The 16,637-nt window shown below is 35.6% G+C and overlaps 1 protein-coding gene across 1 annotated transcript in view; it reads left to right on the top strand.

Annotated features, from left to right (window-relative positions):
* Positions 1 to 16,637, top strand: part of C2H8orf34 (chromosome 2 C8orf34 homolog) — a 169,649-nt gene that overhangs the window by 129,267 nt on the left and 23,745 nt on the right. The window contains exons 10-11 of the mRNA XM_075140648.1: positions 2,923 to 2,996; positions 13,767 to 13,887. Of these exons, the coding sequence (XP_074996749.1) occupies positions 2,923 to 2,996; positions 13,767 to 13,887 (195 nt within the window). The remainder of the gene's footprint in view (positions 1 to 2,922; positions 2,997 to 13,766; positions 13,888 to 16,637) is intronic.

Here is a 16,637-nt window from a genome sequence, read left to right as displayed (position 1 = left end):
TCAAAAATGTTCAGCCTTTCAAAATATATTTTTTTTTCCTAAAATGTTGGCTAGTAATACATCCTGATTTGAAAAAAAGCACAGCTGGATTTTACAAGTAGGCACAGACTAGGAACAGGCACAGAACTCAGGCAACTGTCCATTCTATCAATCTTTCCTAGAAATACAGCACATTATTTGTTTTCTGTGCATCTGATATTTATTTCCAATAAATATTATGTATGAGAAGATGATAAAAGAGACTCCTAAAGGTATTGTTAGAAAGCCCTAAGTAACCAAGGCATCATGTTGCACGGAATTTTTAGTTATGTCCTCTTAAGAATGTATTATATCATGAAAAAGTGACTAACAGGCTTCACTTACCAGGTTTATTTGAATTTATTTTCTGCACTTACTTATCCGTACCAATGATCTTACTGAGAGAAAACTATGCATTGGGAAGTGCTGATGTAAACCATTCGTTCAAGAATATGCAAGCAAGGTGCTGATGCACAGCAAAGTTGAGGGTAGCTTTCTTTAGATAATGATCTGTTTCTGGGTTAGTGGGAAATTGTTAAGTTGTTAGGTCTGGAGCATCTCTCTTGTGGATTTCAGATGAACTAGGTTCAGAAGTAATTGGCAGCACTTCTGATCTAACAGCCCGTATAAATAAGCCTTACTAAATCAATTCCACCTAATAAAGTCAATGTAATAGCTTATGTAAACAGATCATCTGCAGCATCAGGCACTATACTGACTCCACTGACAATCTGGATCTGGTTCTAATTAACCACTACACTGATTTCCCTCTAGTATAATTCTGCTGAATTGGGCAGAAGTGTGTTTGATCCATGTAGTAAAATGAGAGATGGGAATCAGGTCTCAAGATCGGAGAACACAAGATGCTTTAACACCGCAGTTTCTTTTTACTGTCCTAAACTACACCTCTCAAAACTGTTTCTCTTTCCCATTGGACCACTTCACAGGAAAGAACTAAGGGAAGAATTTAATAGCTATGTTGTTGATTTTTATTAGAAGAAGCAGCTTTGTAGACTGCACAGCAAACTTCCCCTGTAGATGCCAAGCCTGTCAGGTTTGTCTCTTGGATCAGTCCTCCATTAAGCCTTGCTCTTCTTCTGTACAGATAGATGGGGAGAGCAGCTGAGGCTTCAAAAGATAGACACTGCAACAGGATTGATGCAGTAAAAATCTGCATCTGTCAACCCCCAGCCTGTTTTTCAGGTTGGGGGAATTGTAGAGGTCATCTACTACTGTGTATTTTTTTTTAATTTGGATATTAAGAAATAGTATCACTAAAGGATAATTGTTTATTTAATCCCAGTTGCCTATAAGTACCATAGGACCTTGTTTCACTTGTTTCAGTCTCTTTTGCTGAAAAGTACTTTACCCTTTGAGTGAAAGCCATGATACAAGGCAGTAAAAGAAGACATTGCAAATAAGATCTTTACAGTCAGCGCCTTCTTGTAGAAGGAAGCTTAAAATACAAATAACTTATTAGGGAGTAAACTCTTAATATTGGATAAATGAAAAGTGTGGCACTTCTGAATTTCTAAACTACTCCTCAATTTGTCTGAGAAAAGCTGTTTGTAAAGTGAGTTACTTTGCAGTGTAGTATGCAACGCCACATATTTCTGAGGTGTGGGCAAAGACTTGTTTCTTTTGTGGCTCTACCTGGAATAATAGGACCGAAAATGATAGATTATATGGTACTAGAAACTACAAAGTTTCTACTTGAAGAAACTTGAAAAGACTAGGATGTGTCGCTTCTACATATTTTTTTTTTCCTTTAAAGTGCCAATATAGTAGAAAGTTCAAAACAGGCATTTGGATGTAGAGGAAAAGTTTGAAACTGGGGATGTTCAATAGAAATAGGAATATATAAAACACGTATAGTGCTATTCCAGATGGAACTGCATGACCAGAGTAAAAAATTAATAAGGATGCAAATATGTGGTAATTAGGTATGGCAGTGGCAAAAATGTGGCTTCATCTCCCAATTCCTGCACAGTTCTCTGACCACAACTTTGCATCATCATTACCTCTTCTTCCTCTGCTTTCATTTGTGTTTGCAATGAATGTGGTAACCAAGTTGCCATACTTCAGTATAGTTCCGTCTTTATAGTAAGTATAATCTGAGATGTTTAATAAATCAGAGCACTCTGGAAACATAAGGACCTCCCTGCTAAGTGTTTGAAGAACAGCAGGACCTGTGGAAAATCGGGGCATCTTGTTTTCTTAGGCTGCTTGTGAACAGCATCTAAGTGCCTAGCAGACTGTCAGGCAAAGAGTGTAACTGCGTAGCATGTTACTTGGAAATTGCTTTCTCTGACATAGGTACATAAATTCTGTTTTAAGTTGTTACGTATGTGTCAAAGAGGCATTCTAGACTTCTCACCAAGTCATGTTGTTTTACAAATGTGGCAGTATGGGCAAAAATTATAGGTTGTATGGCTTTTAAACATTGCCTAAAGTGACCAGAACTTCTTACTTCAAGGATTTTAATTATATTCTAATTAGTTTAACGGAATTAATTAAATTTAATTCAATTGATTTTATTAAAGCTGAAGATCCACTACTCACTTGTGTAAAGGACAAGCAGTATTTAGTTTTAATAGTAAAAATAATAAATAACCTACAAGATACCTTGGCAGCTGAAGGAAGCTTGCTTATCATTCTAATCGTGTTAAAGGCACTGTTTCACATTGCATTAAGCTTATAAATTAAAATCAGACATAAATTAAAATCAGACATAAATTAAAATCAGACATAAATTAAAATCCATTGAAGTGTAACTGAAAAGCAGTGCATTTACAGTAGCCACATTTACCTTCCCAACAGTTAATTTATAGGCATTTTCTTTTTGAAGTGACTAATGCTTACTTAATTAGAGTGATTTAATTCTTTTCTACCTCTTTGGAACAGCTCAAGTACCCGGGGTTGAAACACTTACGGAAGATATTGACGACTTTCATAGTGCCTCTCAAGTGGCAGGACCTGTAAGTATCTACCCTTATGGATAATCCTGTAATTTTTAAAAATAGTTTGATAAAAATTAGATTTTGCATAAAGATAAAAGTTTTGCTTGCCAGCACTGTCATCCTACAGAGAAGAAAACTTAATTTACCTAGCCCTTCTGAATTTTCAGTTTTCTGGCTGTTTTAATTTTTTCATTCTAGGAAGGGTGATATTTTGAAATAAATTATTATAATCTCATACAAAACCATATGTTGTTGGACTTACATGTATAGCTCCCATTGAAAGTGCAGTCATTTTATACTATGTCTGTATGTTCTTAAAAGTTAGTCAAATATCTATTTCACCAGATAATATTCAATTTTACAAAGTTAAGAGAACAAAAATTCAAACTCTAAATTTCATTATGAAATATGACATTATAATGTCTCAACTATAATTTAGCTTTTTGGTAACATTTGCTTGGAAACTAATAAACAAGAGGTGTCTATTTAAGATGTATGGCTAATTTATATATCTATCTTTTTAAAGAATGCAGTATTATGCTTGATAATACTTTTATCAGTTCTTTTATTTTGAAATTTCAGAAAATCTTTGCAGATTTGCAGTTTGCAGAAAATATAACCAGCAATAAAATAATTTTTGAAAAATGATATAATCAGAATTTTGAATCTAGTTGTATTTCATCAGAAATTTGAATATAGGTTAAAGAAGGGATTGCTTTTTTCCTAAGGCAAATAACTTGACCATAGTTGTTTGTATTGCAAAATTTTAGACAGCTGTAAGAGGACACATTAATTTCTGTTCAACCATAGCAATACTGGTTTATAGCACACTTAGTTTTGATAAAGTAAGTGAAAAGAAGGGCTTAGTATTTGTTAGCTAAGGAAAAAAGGGCAGTATTAAAGAAAAAAGAAAAATGACAATGCAGACTGATCCTGCGGTCTTTCAGGCAGCTGATTAAGTACTACTAATAAAGCTAAATAATACTGAACATAGAGTATTTCCAACCAGAGTTATCAAAGCAGTTGACAGATACGGAGTTCCAGGTCAATTCCTAAAGCTCTTTGAGAATTAGGAGTGCAAGAACCTCACAGAGCATTTGCAGATATTGGGCAAAAGGAGTAAGGAGCGGAACTTTAGTTGCCATTGCATTGAGCTTCTTTCTCAAACCTCCTTTCTGCTTCACACCAGTGAACAGAGAGGTATAATAAATTTTGCAGCATTTTCTGAACCCACGTTTTTCTTATTGATTTGGACCCGCACCTACCAGCTTTGATTTATCAGTTCTGCAGACATAGGGAAAGAGCAACAAATAAATTGAATTACACAGAAAAATAAAGATTCAAGGAAAGCAAATGATCATTATGTTTATTAGCAAAATCTTGCTACAGAAATGTACAGCCTTCAACTGAGTATTTTTAGGTATATGCTCTGTGTGTGCATGCTTACGAACAGACGAACAATATGTATATCTATCATCTAATGCTCTGCTAGTTCTAGGCATAGGTAAGGTTGCCTGGAGCAGTAGACTGCAGGGGCAGTAAAGTTGCCTGGGCTGAATCTCTGAAAGCCACACTGGCTATTGTTGTTATTGCCAGTGCTGCAAAGAGAAGGCAAGAAGAGCAGTTGCAGGAATTGCTCTGCCCACTCAACCTCTCCCTAGGGCAAAGGCAGCTAGCTTCACTTTCCTGAGCTCTTGGAAAATTCCTTTGCCTGAGTTACTAAGGAGCCATAAACCAGTAACTGTTAGTTCATCTGCTTTTGGGGTTTTTTGTGTTTTGTATCTTAAAGCTCTTGCTTAAATAGTGTGTAGATTGTGTACTTTTATCTCTTTAAAATGGCCTGTTATTCAGAATAAGATTCAGCTATCCAACACTGTATGTTTGTCTGCAACTATATCTCCTCAAAAAGAAAAAAAATGATCCAACTGTTGTTGTTGCCTTTTAGGGCTCTGAAGGAATAGTGATCTGTTCCATGGTCCCCTAATAACTTCTAGTGAGACTTACTCTTTGATAGTCTTGACATATAAAATATAGAGGTAAAACTGAGGTTCCTCATAGGAAGGCTGTGAAGATAAATGCATTCTTGCAATGGATTCCCACAAATCCTTCAAAACAGTAAGAAATACGCCTGTAAAATTACTTCAGAATTGATACCAAAATACATTCTCATGACTTGAAATGATTTTCAGATATTATATGAGATATGAGCTACTATGCGAGACACAAGATGTGGGAAAAATAGAATAAATAGGATGTTGATCAGACATTTCTCATAAATTGGACAAATTTGTTCATGGCATTCACTCAAATGTGCATATTACATTTAAAAATTCCTGACCTGGTTCAAGGTGTGCCATGCTTAATACTGGTACTGCATTCCAATAGGGTAATTTGAGTCTGTTGCTAGTTAAATGGATCATTATCATAAATTTCTCTCTACTCATGTATATTTGACAGATTTTCTTTAAAAGTGCCTCAGCCTTCGGAGGAGAAGTGTTTTGAGAAAAATTGTGGGATAAAGCAGCAAGAATTATGCATAAGGATCTTTAGAAAAGGGCTGTGTGGGTTCTTTTTTCGTGTCCAGTGTATAAGTCCACATGTAAGATCTTTGATGTGGAGACTAAAGCAATCTGGATACCAGTACTTAGAAGCGATAGGCAACATCTATGTCTATAACATAGTTCATGTAATTTATACTATGGTTACATTGTGATTTTTCTTGTAACGTTGTATATGTTTACTGTTCTATTTTTGAAGAATCTGGAAGTTTTTGTAATTAGACCTTTTTCCTTTAAATCTTTTTTAATAGAATCTTTTGCTACGCTTTATTTTTCAGGAAGAGAGTTGATCTTTGAAAAATCGAGAGCTTACATTTTCAGTGCTCCACAATCCCAAACAAGGCGTACCGAACGAGTAAACGAATAAAGCTAGCAAAAAGCAGTTTGAAGTATTTACAGGAATCAGCTCTCTTCCCAAGTGGTTTGCAAGGATTCAAAGTGGAAGCAAGCATTCAAAATGTCCTTAGAGATCCTAGTTTACTGCAGGGCTCATTTTCTGACAAACATTTAACGTAACAAAAAGCGCTAGGCAAAATGCAGTTTTTCTTGAGATTTTTGCAGTGTGGTGAACTCAGAGTCCTATTTTACTTTATGTTTCTGTAAATGAGTTTTATAAATATCTGGCTAGCAAGCTTTAAGAAAACACTGAAGTGATACTAGGAAAAAATTAGGTGGGCTGGCATTCTGACAGAAATGGAAAAGTAAGGTATCAGGGGAAGTTACTAAATTTACTTTGACTAGCAGAAAGAAAGGGCACATGCACAGTGAGTAGTTCACATTGAGTAGCCTTTGTCTTCCCTCTGAGTTGCTTCTTTTACGCCCTGATCTAACAGGACTCATGCTTATTGGTTTTTTTTATGTGAATCTTTGCATTCACTCATCTTGCCTTGCATGTGCACATAAAAAGATATATTTTTCTTTGCAAATTATCCATGTAAGGCAAACCAATCCAAGTGTAACAGAAACTGTGGAAAAAAATGTTGTCCAACTACAAATGGCATTTCGGCACGAATTTGCCTTGGGTTTTTGCTCTTTATTACTGTGGGAAAAATACTCTAATGAATTGTTTTATAAAGGTGTTTTGTTCTAAATAAATTTTCTCCTGTTTTCCCTACTGCTTTGGAACTTTTCAGTTGCTTTCCTAGAAGGAATACACACATGGATTTTCTGTGATAAATACAGAAATTCCTTAATGGTAATTCAATTTGTGAAATGACTTGAGGCTTCATGCACGAATAAAATTAAGCTTTTAATTCTTGCTATCAATATATGTTGAATATAGTTATATTCCAGTTATACATGATTTAAATTGTAATTGTTAGAAATTTTCTTATCTCTTCCCACTATTTTCCCTGGGAACAATGCTGAGAAGCAACTTAATTACTTGTACAAGTTTGAGTATAATTGACAGCTCTAAATCACCCAAACATCAGTGTTTAACTAAATCTATAAATTATTTGCTGGGTTGGGGTCACTGTTTAGCGTTTAGCATTTAGCATTTATTTAATAGCATTAGCCATTAAAATAAGTATTTTAAGGTTCCACTGCCTCATCAGGAACAGCAGCAGTGTGCCTGTGAGGTAGTATGAATTATAATACACAAAATTAGTGTATTCTGATACAAAAGTTTTCAAATCCAAGTTGACTTCTGTAAGCATGTGGAAATTCAGGCACATAAAGTTAAAATTTTAAATGTTAACTTTAAATTTTAAATCTTCTGTAAAAATAATAATAACAGATAATATTAGATGAGTGCAACTCTTCCACAGCTAGTCCAAAAAACCCTGCAAATATGTAAGTTTAATTACTATTAGCTAAATTAACAATACAAGACAGTAGAAGAACATAATATCAAGGTTCTTGGGAAATATGTGATATTTCCTGCAAGTAGTTAAGCAAGTAGTTTGAATTACATACCTTGAACCTCTTCGGTTGAGACCTCCCATGTATAAAACAAATTGTATAAAACAGACATAGCATTTTGTACAAATAGCTGCAAAATAATTATTTCTTACTTCTAAAATTCTCTTTGACTTTGGAGAACACCTGAAGTACTTAAATTTTTTTTCACTTCTTACCTGCTTTTTGCTGATATCATGTTGCATATTGCAAAACTTGAGCTCCCCTGGGTACCTACCTGACCCCTGTCATGCGTGGCGGGGCTGCTCCATCTCCCTGCCCGGATGCCCAGGGGTAAGGACTGCTTCCAGAAAGGTCACCGCTCCTCACAAGTTCAGTTCATCAGCCCCACTGGCAGGCATTGCATGCGGCGTGTGGTTAGTGCTTCCAAGGAGACCTTTCATGGGGCAGACAGAAGGGCAGATGTCTTCTGGGGTGAAAATACTCTTATTTGAAAATATTTAATCCTCAATTTTTAATTGAAAGACTTTTCTGAACTTTAAAAAAAATATGTAAAAAAAAAAAATCAATGAGTGCCTTGTTTTTACCTGGCTAAAATTTTGGTTTCTTGGGCATGACAAATTCAAAAATATTAGTCCAAATAACAATAAATAAAAGAGGACGGAAGCTTAGAAAAAAATTTTTCTGGTTACATTTCAGAAACTGAAACAAATGTGATTCCCAGGTGCCCACATATTTCCTCCTTCCCTCTTGCCTGTAAACAGAAAAACTATGTGTAAGTTAACTCAAACTACCATTTTTTAGTGTAAGGTTTAGCATAAAATCTGCTGGCTGACTGCCATGGGAAGCAAAAAGCTTGTAATTTCAATTACATGGCATTTCAAGTAGAACAGGCCCTAATGTAGAAGGTGGGGATTAGAGGTGGCTGCCAATATTGCAAGAGAGCTCTGAGAAGGTTTATTATTTTTACAGTACCAAAAAAACGTGTTGACTAGCTCACCTTATGTCCTTGAACAGACTATGGAAGCTGAAAGATTAAACATTTGGTGAACTCTTACAGAAAATGCATGTTGTGTGAAGAATGTTCAAACAAAATATTGCACAAAAAGTTCCACTGTATGAATAACAACTGTCCTTGCCATCTGCTTGGTCAGAACAGAAGGGACACTTGCAAACAAATCGTTCAATAAAGGGGATTTTTTTTTTGTATTTGGAGGGATCTCTGTCAAATGTGTCTATTTAAGATAGTTAAGCTATTCAGCAAAGAAATGGTGGGTTATACATAGAAAGCTAAACATGGTTGTCTTTCTTATAGTATTATCTCCTGAAGTTACCAATAAAATTTGCACTTGATTAGCAAAACTATGTAGAAGAAAAAGTTCATTCAAAATGCATTGCATATATTTACAGCTTGCTGGCAACTAACTAATTAATTCGGTTTCACCTCCTTTTCCTCGTTTCATTGTGATCATGCAATTCAGGTAGTCTTTAAAAAAGCTGTTCCCACACCTGAAAAGAGATTGTGTATGTGCATGGACGTGCATGTAAGTACCTGGGTGTTTTACTCTGAAGCAGGCCAAAATGACATAGAAATGTAATGCTGCATTGTTTATTAACACTTTTTATGGTCAGCAAGAAAGAGTAATTTATCTTCTAACAAGCACTTAATTTGCAGATGATGTTGTAATTGGAGGTAATTTGGAGGCCTCAGCTATTCTGAAATGTTGCACCTCTGTAGAACTCCCCGGTGTCAGTGGGTATTACGCAGCCCATGTCAAGTCAGCTCAATGGTGGGATCAAGACATTCACATCTGCACTGGTTTGTTTTTTTTTTTTAGGGATAAAATCTATACTAATGCATGCTGTCAAACTAACATTGTGCTGCAGATTGAAGCACATATAGTGATCTTGGAAAAACTTTCTTATTCTTATTGATGACCTCCTTAATTGTATTTCTGTTCCACTGTGGCATTCCCAGTAAGTTATGGTATTTTCCAGAAGCTCAGGGAACCAGTGATGAGAGAGATTACCTTTGGCTCTATTTTTTGTAATTTTTTATTTTAGCAGTAATTTGGCTAAATGATCTATGTAAAAAAGCATTAATGAATGTATGTATGTGAAGAAATTATGATGATATGTAAAGAAAGCCACTTAAGAAATGGACACATAATTGACCTTAAAAGTTGACAAATGTATCCTGAGGGCCTTGTTTGGACATATTTCTGGTGTAAAGAGACATTGCCTCACCTTCAAAGTGTGAAGGTGATGAACAGGGCACAGAGCTGTTTCTACAAGTTAGAAATACAAGAATGTCTTTCGGGAACATCCTCATATTTAGATCTTGTTGATCTTGTTAATGTAAATAGGCCATTTATAAATTTTGTGCTAATATTTATAAAGCTTAATGAGTGATCAAGGGCAGTTGTGGTTTGGAAGATACTGAAGGAATTCTATGAAGTATATGTGCTATATTTTTCAACTACTTTCAGCCTACTGTCATTATCATTAAAGTCCAAGTTGACTGACATTAGTGTTTTATCTCTGCAATTCCTGGCGAGTAGACAAAGGATAGATTTTGGCGAAGTGGAATAAGAAGGTTTAAATAAATGGCTTGCAAGCCTGAATCTCTCTCTTAGGTGACATATCTGAACTGCTGCCATTCATCCTGTGGAGAGAAGGGGCACCAGTGAATTCTGGTAGAGCTGTACAAATTCATTTATCCTTGCATTTGAACTGACATGCTTCCAAAGCCTTCTTGATAACATCCCCTACTTTCAGCTTGTGTTTATCTTTTAGCAATAAGGCTGTTGCATAAATTGTGTGCTGGAGACACTGAGGACCTCTGCCTGTGTTTATGCATTATTCACTTAGATTAACTCATAGTCTCAAAATGTTAAAAAATATTCTTTTATGTTCACTAATATTTAGATATATAGAAAAAAACATTACCTGAGCCTGCCTACAAAAATGTTGTTAGTTATAGCCCTGAAATACCTAGCTTCAGAGAAGGAACAAAAAATGCTTACGCTACAGTTTTAATGTCTTAATAAACTGTTGCACCTTTTTTTTCCCCAGATCATTATTATTTTCTATCAAGTGAGTCTTTAATTGGGAAGCACTATTATAAGCACATAATTTATCATGAAATTAAATTGCTAATATTAAATATCTCATCTTTCATAACTAGTATTGCAATACGGTTCTGGTCTTTTGTGAAGCTATTGCCTGACAAAATGCCATAAGCTTATGATATTACATAGAACAGAAAAATGCACAGGAAGAGTTACAAAATTTGGGGAAAAAAATTGTCCAAAGTTACCTCATTAATTTCACAGGGTGTTGGAACTGCGTATCTGAAAGGGAGTTTGAACATATAACAATATGTAATGGTAGAGACTGAATATATGTAAATGTATTTGTTTTAAATCATATACAAGATTAATATTTATTCTTAGAAAGAATGTATACATCTGTGCTACATCCAGAACTGAACACAACCTCTGTATGTCTTTGTAGCTGTGTGTTAACAGGATGAAGGCAGACACAAATATTTATTGAATGCATGTGTGTACTTGCCTTTGTGTGCCTGTATGTGCTTATACACAGGCATATCTATATGTCTTACATGAACTTATATAAGATTTTAAAACCTGTATTGAAACATACAAAGGTATTGCTGACATTTGATGATCTTTGTGATCTGGAGTCTCTTAATGGCAGGTGATTTAATTTAAACATTACTCATGATTTTATGAGTAAATGTTACTCATAAAGGACTATAATGATTAGAGAATATAATTCTACCATTAGAGAATACTTTTTCTCTATTTATCTTAGATTCTACTACAGGCAGTAGAGAGCTGCCTTTAGTCAGACAGTCATCTTAGTTGTATGTGTCTTACATGGTTGCTGTGCGTAAAGGAAAGAAGTACAGTAAAGGAAGAGGTAGAATGTAAGAAGAAACAGTAGAGGTTTGTGGAAGAGAAAGATAACTTCATTTCATTTCCAGAAAATAGGACATGGAGAGTGAAACCCTCTCACCAGGCGAACATTTGGAAGTCTGTGTTTGTAGGAGGTTAGGGAGTTATTGAAAATCCATAATAATTTGCTTACGATAAACTTGAATAGTAGAGTTAAGAATATTAGAAGAGCAGTTTGGTCTTCAAGTATTTCCATATTTCATCAGAGCTGTATTGGTGCATGAAATCGTATATTCAAAAAGGATTCATTCTTATAACCTTGGGGATTTTTCCCCCATAGTCATTATTGAAGTCCTGCTGTTTTTTCCCCCTTATGAAAATATACACTATAAAATGTATATACAAACGGCCTTTTTCTGCCATAAAAATCTGGGGACAAGAGTATATCTAAAAATAGATTAAAAATTAAAATATTAGAGTTTTGTTACAGGCTCTATTTCCCCTTCCCATCTCTTATTTGGTTTCGTTTATTTTGGAGGAATTGTTCACAGAATAAAATATTCTCCCATCTAGAGATAGATATTGGGTAACTAATATCTATTAGAAATAAACATTTAGAGATGTGAGTATTTTAATACAGATTAATATTCTGTAGTGACCTCAACAAGTCAGATTATGATTTGGATGGAGGATTCGCAATGAGGACTGAAGTGACAAATGCTCAAAATCTCTTGGGGGACCAGGAGAATCAGGTCTAGTGATATGTCTGAAATAAATGTGTTTGCAGGATCAGCTCCACTTCTGAGTAACTTACTGTTTTATTCAGCTGTGTATTTACCTGGGATTAAATATGCGTAACTTTAACCAGAGCAGAACTAGTGTGAAAACAACAACTGGCAAATCAAAAAATGTCATTAGTGTTCTAAACATGTTGTGAGTAAATAACAACAGAATTATCTGCAGCTTCGAGCTATTTCGTATGCTAGTAAATACGACTAGTTTTTTTTATGTATGCATTTGCAGCATTACAGTATAGCTGTTGCTTTATAAATATGTGTTAACATATTTTAAAAATACATGGTTCACAATGATCGGTTGCATACAAGGCAGTGTTTGTTTGGAACAGATTTTAAATGATGTAAAATATATCCCATATAACATTTCAATTCTGTAGAGTTATGCTTACTTTTCTAAAAGGGAAGGCAGCTACAATGTTTTATTTAGTGTTTATGGTTAAAGCAAATTTTTTGTGAATAGAGATTATATCAAACCTGTATTTTCGCGTTCACCCTTTGAACTGTGGTACACCTTTCCCTATGACATGAGAGTCCAGCCAGAAAAGTACCATCAGGTGCTGCAGCTATCTGCAGCGATCCACGTGTCTGCTGATGATACAGTTCCAGACAGGCAGACTGCGTAGCAGCGGAGCCCTGTATGCTTTCTATGAATGGCATCACCAGTTTGGCTCTCCCTCCTTTGCTCAATCATTCTTCTCCCTGGAATTACATTAGCTTAATGTCTTTGAAACCATGGCCCCTCTCTAAATTTGTTTGACATTTACCGAAAGATTAAAAAATTAGTAAGATGTGAATGACAATGAGACTGTTGCATAAGCCATGTTTCTTTAGGAAACTTGGGAAATCAACAAGACCCCCTAGACTACAGGTGAAATATTTTGGTTAGGTAATAATGTAAGATTTATTTCAGATAGGCTGTTAAGAATGCTTTAATTAATGTTTTTGTTTGTTGTTTTTATGACCAAGTCTTGCATGCTTGGTCATATATTTTTTGTGTATTTAAAACAAGCATGAAAAAAACATATCAAGTTTACCTCATAGTATATTTTAAAATAATTTCTTGAAACTGTATTGAGTGGGTTCCAGAAAATGCAGATAATTTTGAATACCACAGCGTTCACAGCGAAGTGACTGGGGAGGTGGTCTGTTTGCTGGCATCCCTTCCGAACTGCTGTGTTGCCCTGATGATTTAGTTGCTGTTCTGAAAGGAATACTTCTTGCAGTGATAAAACAGCACTGGCAATTTTGATTCGGAAATTCTGTGATATTCCCAGAAGTGCTGCTTTGCAGAGATACGGTGCCAAATGTTAAGGTAATTTAAAGTAAGTGCAACCCCCACTAAGTAACTGGAACTGCACAGAATATAAATCATTGAAGAATTTGTCCTGTTATGATGTCTCAGCGTGGAACAAGACCTTGTGTGAAGGTAGATATTTGAATTACTTTAGAACCGTTGATTTTAAGTAATGCCTACTATTTATGTTATTTAAGGTAAGACATGATATTTTGTAATATTTTGCATAAAATGTTATGTACTCTACATAAAAAGCACCAGATTCACTATTCTAAATGAGGACACCACCTTTTTTATTGTTTCACGTGTAAATGTGAAACTAGATTAAAAATATTCCCTTTTCTTTTTATCTGTGTAAGTCTCAGACAGTTTGGACCCTGGATGCCATGGGTGTCAGACCTGGAGGTTCCCCAAGGCAGAAACTCTTAAAGGACTCCTTAGCAGCAAAAGAACTTCAGACCATGGAAGAACACCTAGCTGGTATGTATGGTAGCAAGGAATCATAAAACACCTATCAGTACTCACCCACATAGCTCTGCCAATATTTTAGATGAAAGAAAAAATGATCTCACATGCTGATGAAAACAGATAAAAACTTTAAACTTCCCTTTTTCTTCATTGAAGAGAAACAGCACAATTATTGTTGTGTTTGTAGATGTAATGAAGTTTGCTGTAATTACAGTAAATGCAGTAATTAAACAGTAATTAAACTGTGTTAAATATACTGCAGTCTGACAGCCTAATAATGCACTTTTTTTTTGTTTTCACATTTCACCAAGACTTATGCAATAAGGAGGTACTGATGCTTCACCTACAGTAGTCTTTAGAAGAGGCTGTAGTGGACCCTTAGCTTGAGAATAGATTGCTTTGCAGGAAAAGCTCACCTTGTTCATGAGACTTCTGGCTAAGTGAAGTCTGTTAACTTGTGGGCAGTGGAACATCTGCAACATCTTTGATGGGGTAACCATGTCTAAAAGGTCAAACAAACCCCCCTTTTTTCAGTGAAAATATGTTTCAGAGCTCTGTAAAAATTAATGAGGGATGTCCTAGGATATAGTTTGCAATTTGTTGTTCTTTGTAATCAATATTTTCTATCTTCAGCTTTAGTTATAAGGTATGACATAGACCTAAAGCATGGTAGTCCTGTATTATGCGTGCTATTTGTCATATGGTGAAAGCTGAGCTTCATGGGCCGACTCTATGAAAAGTAACGCAGAATTGGAATATGAAGACTGTGTATGTAAGGTGGAGAGAGAAATGAAATTTGTCTGACCCTTCTTTCAAGTCATTCAGAGAGTGAGGCAGAAGACTTACCACTTCCAGTGCGATTTTCTAAAAGACTTTGGACATTTATCCTACCAATAGTACTGGTGTGAAAGGCTTGGGAGCTGTATCCTCTTTAGAGGGAAGTACAGCTGTTGTACTTCTGTCTAGGGGTTGTTGCAGCTGAAGTCAAGGCAGAAGACAAAGCTACGAGGGAAGCTCTTCAGAAAAAGTTTTTGCTCGTTATGGAGCAAGAACTAAAAATTATGATATCTACAAATGAAGATATTTTAGACGATGTTTGTTTCTGACAACAGAGATACTGTCATTCAATTTTTTTTGACTGGTTCAAATCACTGTAGCTATTAGAGATGTAGCCACTGCCAAACTAGACTGAAAATCCATGAGCCCCCTCTCCAGGCTGAAACTGCCAGGAACATCTAGTGGGAACCAGAAGACCAGCAGGGCAAGCTGTGGTCATCAGGTTTCTGTGGCATAGCAGGGACCTGAGTACTCCAGGGGCTTCTGCCACTGAGGTAGCACTTGCCTTCCCTTGTGTTGCTGCAGTTGTCACTCAGGAGGGGTCTGGTGAAGATCTCCCTACTTTGATTTATGTCCTAACTGGTCACACTTCCGTGGTTGTACAAGCTGTTCTTGTATGCAGTATACTCTGAAACATGCAGTTCCTTTAGATCTCCCTTGACAAAGCTGACAGTAATAACTACCTTATTCAATAGAATATGGAATTTTAAATACTTAATTGACCGTAAGCTAACTAACTACATTCACTTAGTCTCCGAGATTCAGTCTGCTGTTGTGTGACGTACAAGGTCGTCTCTCTCACATCGGTGCTTCTGTTGTCATTTGGCTTTGGGCCCGTTATTTCAGTAATGCTGTAACTTGGGATTCAGTCGTTCTGCCATTCAGCAATTTTTGTCTGCCTGAGAAATTCACAAGAAAATAGCCCAATTATTAAACATTGGACTTTTGTATTCCTAATAATTCATACCCTATTATAACACCAGTGCTGCTTGAGACAATTATTCCCCTCACAGACAAGCATAACATAATTTCCATGAAGAATTAGCTCAGAGGACCTCAGATAATAATACTGAGTTTTTGCTTAGCCTTATTTGTCTCATACATTTGCAAAAGTTCAGGTGTCTCTGATATCAGCAAGTCTCCTTGTTTCAGTTCTCTTACCAAGTGCACTGGAACCTATTAATTCTACCCAATACTAGGCAGTCATTTAGATGCCTGAATTATGACTTGGATTACCTGGGTAATGATGAAATGTGGTCCCCTGTCTCAGATACACCTTCTTAAGGAGCCTGGCTTTCTCTTACGGACTACGTGCTGGATAAAACTCACTCGTAACATAAGGCACAATTTGGTGCCTGTGCCTAAATTGGGGAAGAGCACCAATTGCCAGCAACTGCCTCAGTACCTTGATATTTGAAAGCAGAATTTTTACAAAATCAGATATTGAAGCAATCAGTTTTCTTTTCCTTCTCTACTTATGGCTCATAATACTTTTGTCTAAGATCCGATCTCTTATGTTATTGTGGCTGCTTTATATCACACGCAAGTGGAGAATATATTTTTTTTGGTAGTTAATTCCAGTATCTTGCCAATTTGGTTTGTTACACTGATTTTGTGGTCTTTGGATACTTCTGGAATATATTTTATCACAAGAAGAACTGTTAAATGCATAAACAGTTTGTAAGTGCATTATTAATCATATTCTTATTCTGGTATTTCTGATATGAAAGCAAAATGCCTTTGTGTTGCTCTGTTGCCTGCATTTTATTTTCCTTTTTGTGACATTGACAAGGGATTTCAAAAAACCCAAGTCATAATTCAATTCTGGTATTTACTATGTATCAGATAGTACACAGATAATACTGTGAAGCTGGAGATGTGTGATTTTTTTTTTTTCTTTTCTTTCTGGTTGAAAAGCTTGTATT

This window comes from Calonectris borealis, chromosome 2 (assembly GCF_964195595.1).
Source record: "Calonectris borealis chromosome 2, bCalBor7.hap1.2, whole genome shotgun sequence".
In the NCBI taxonomy this organism is placed as follows: domain Eukaryota; kingdom Metazoa; phylum Chordata; class Aves; order Procellariiformes; family Procellariidae; genus Calonectris; species Calonectris borealis.
This window is presented reverse-complemented; position numbering and strand designations above follow the sequence as displayed.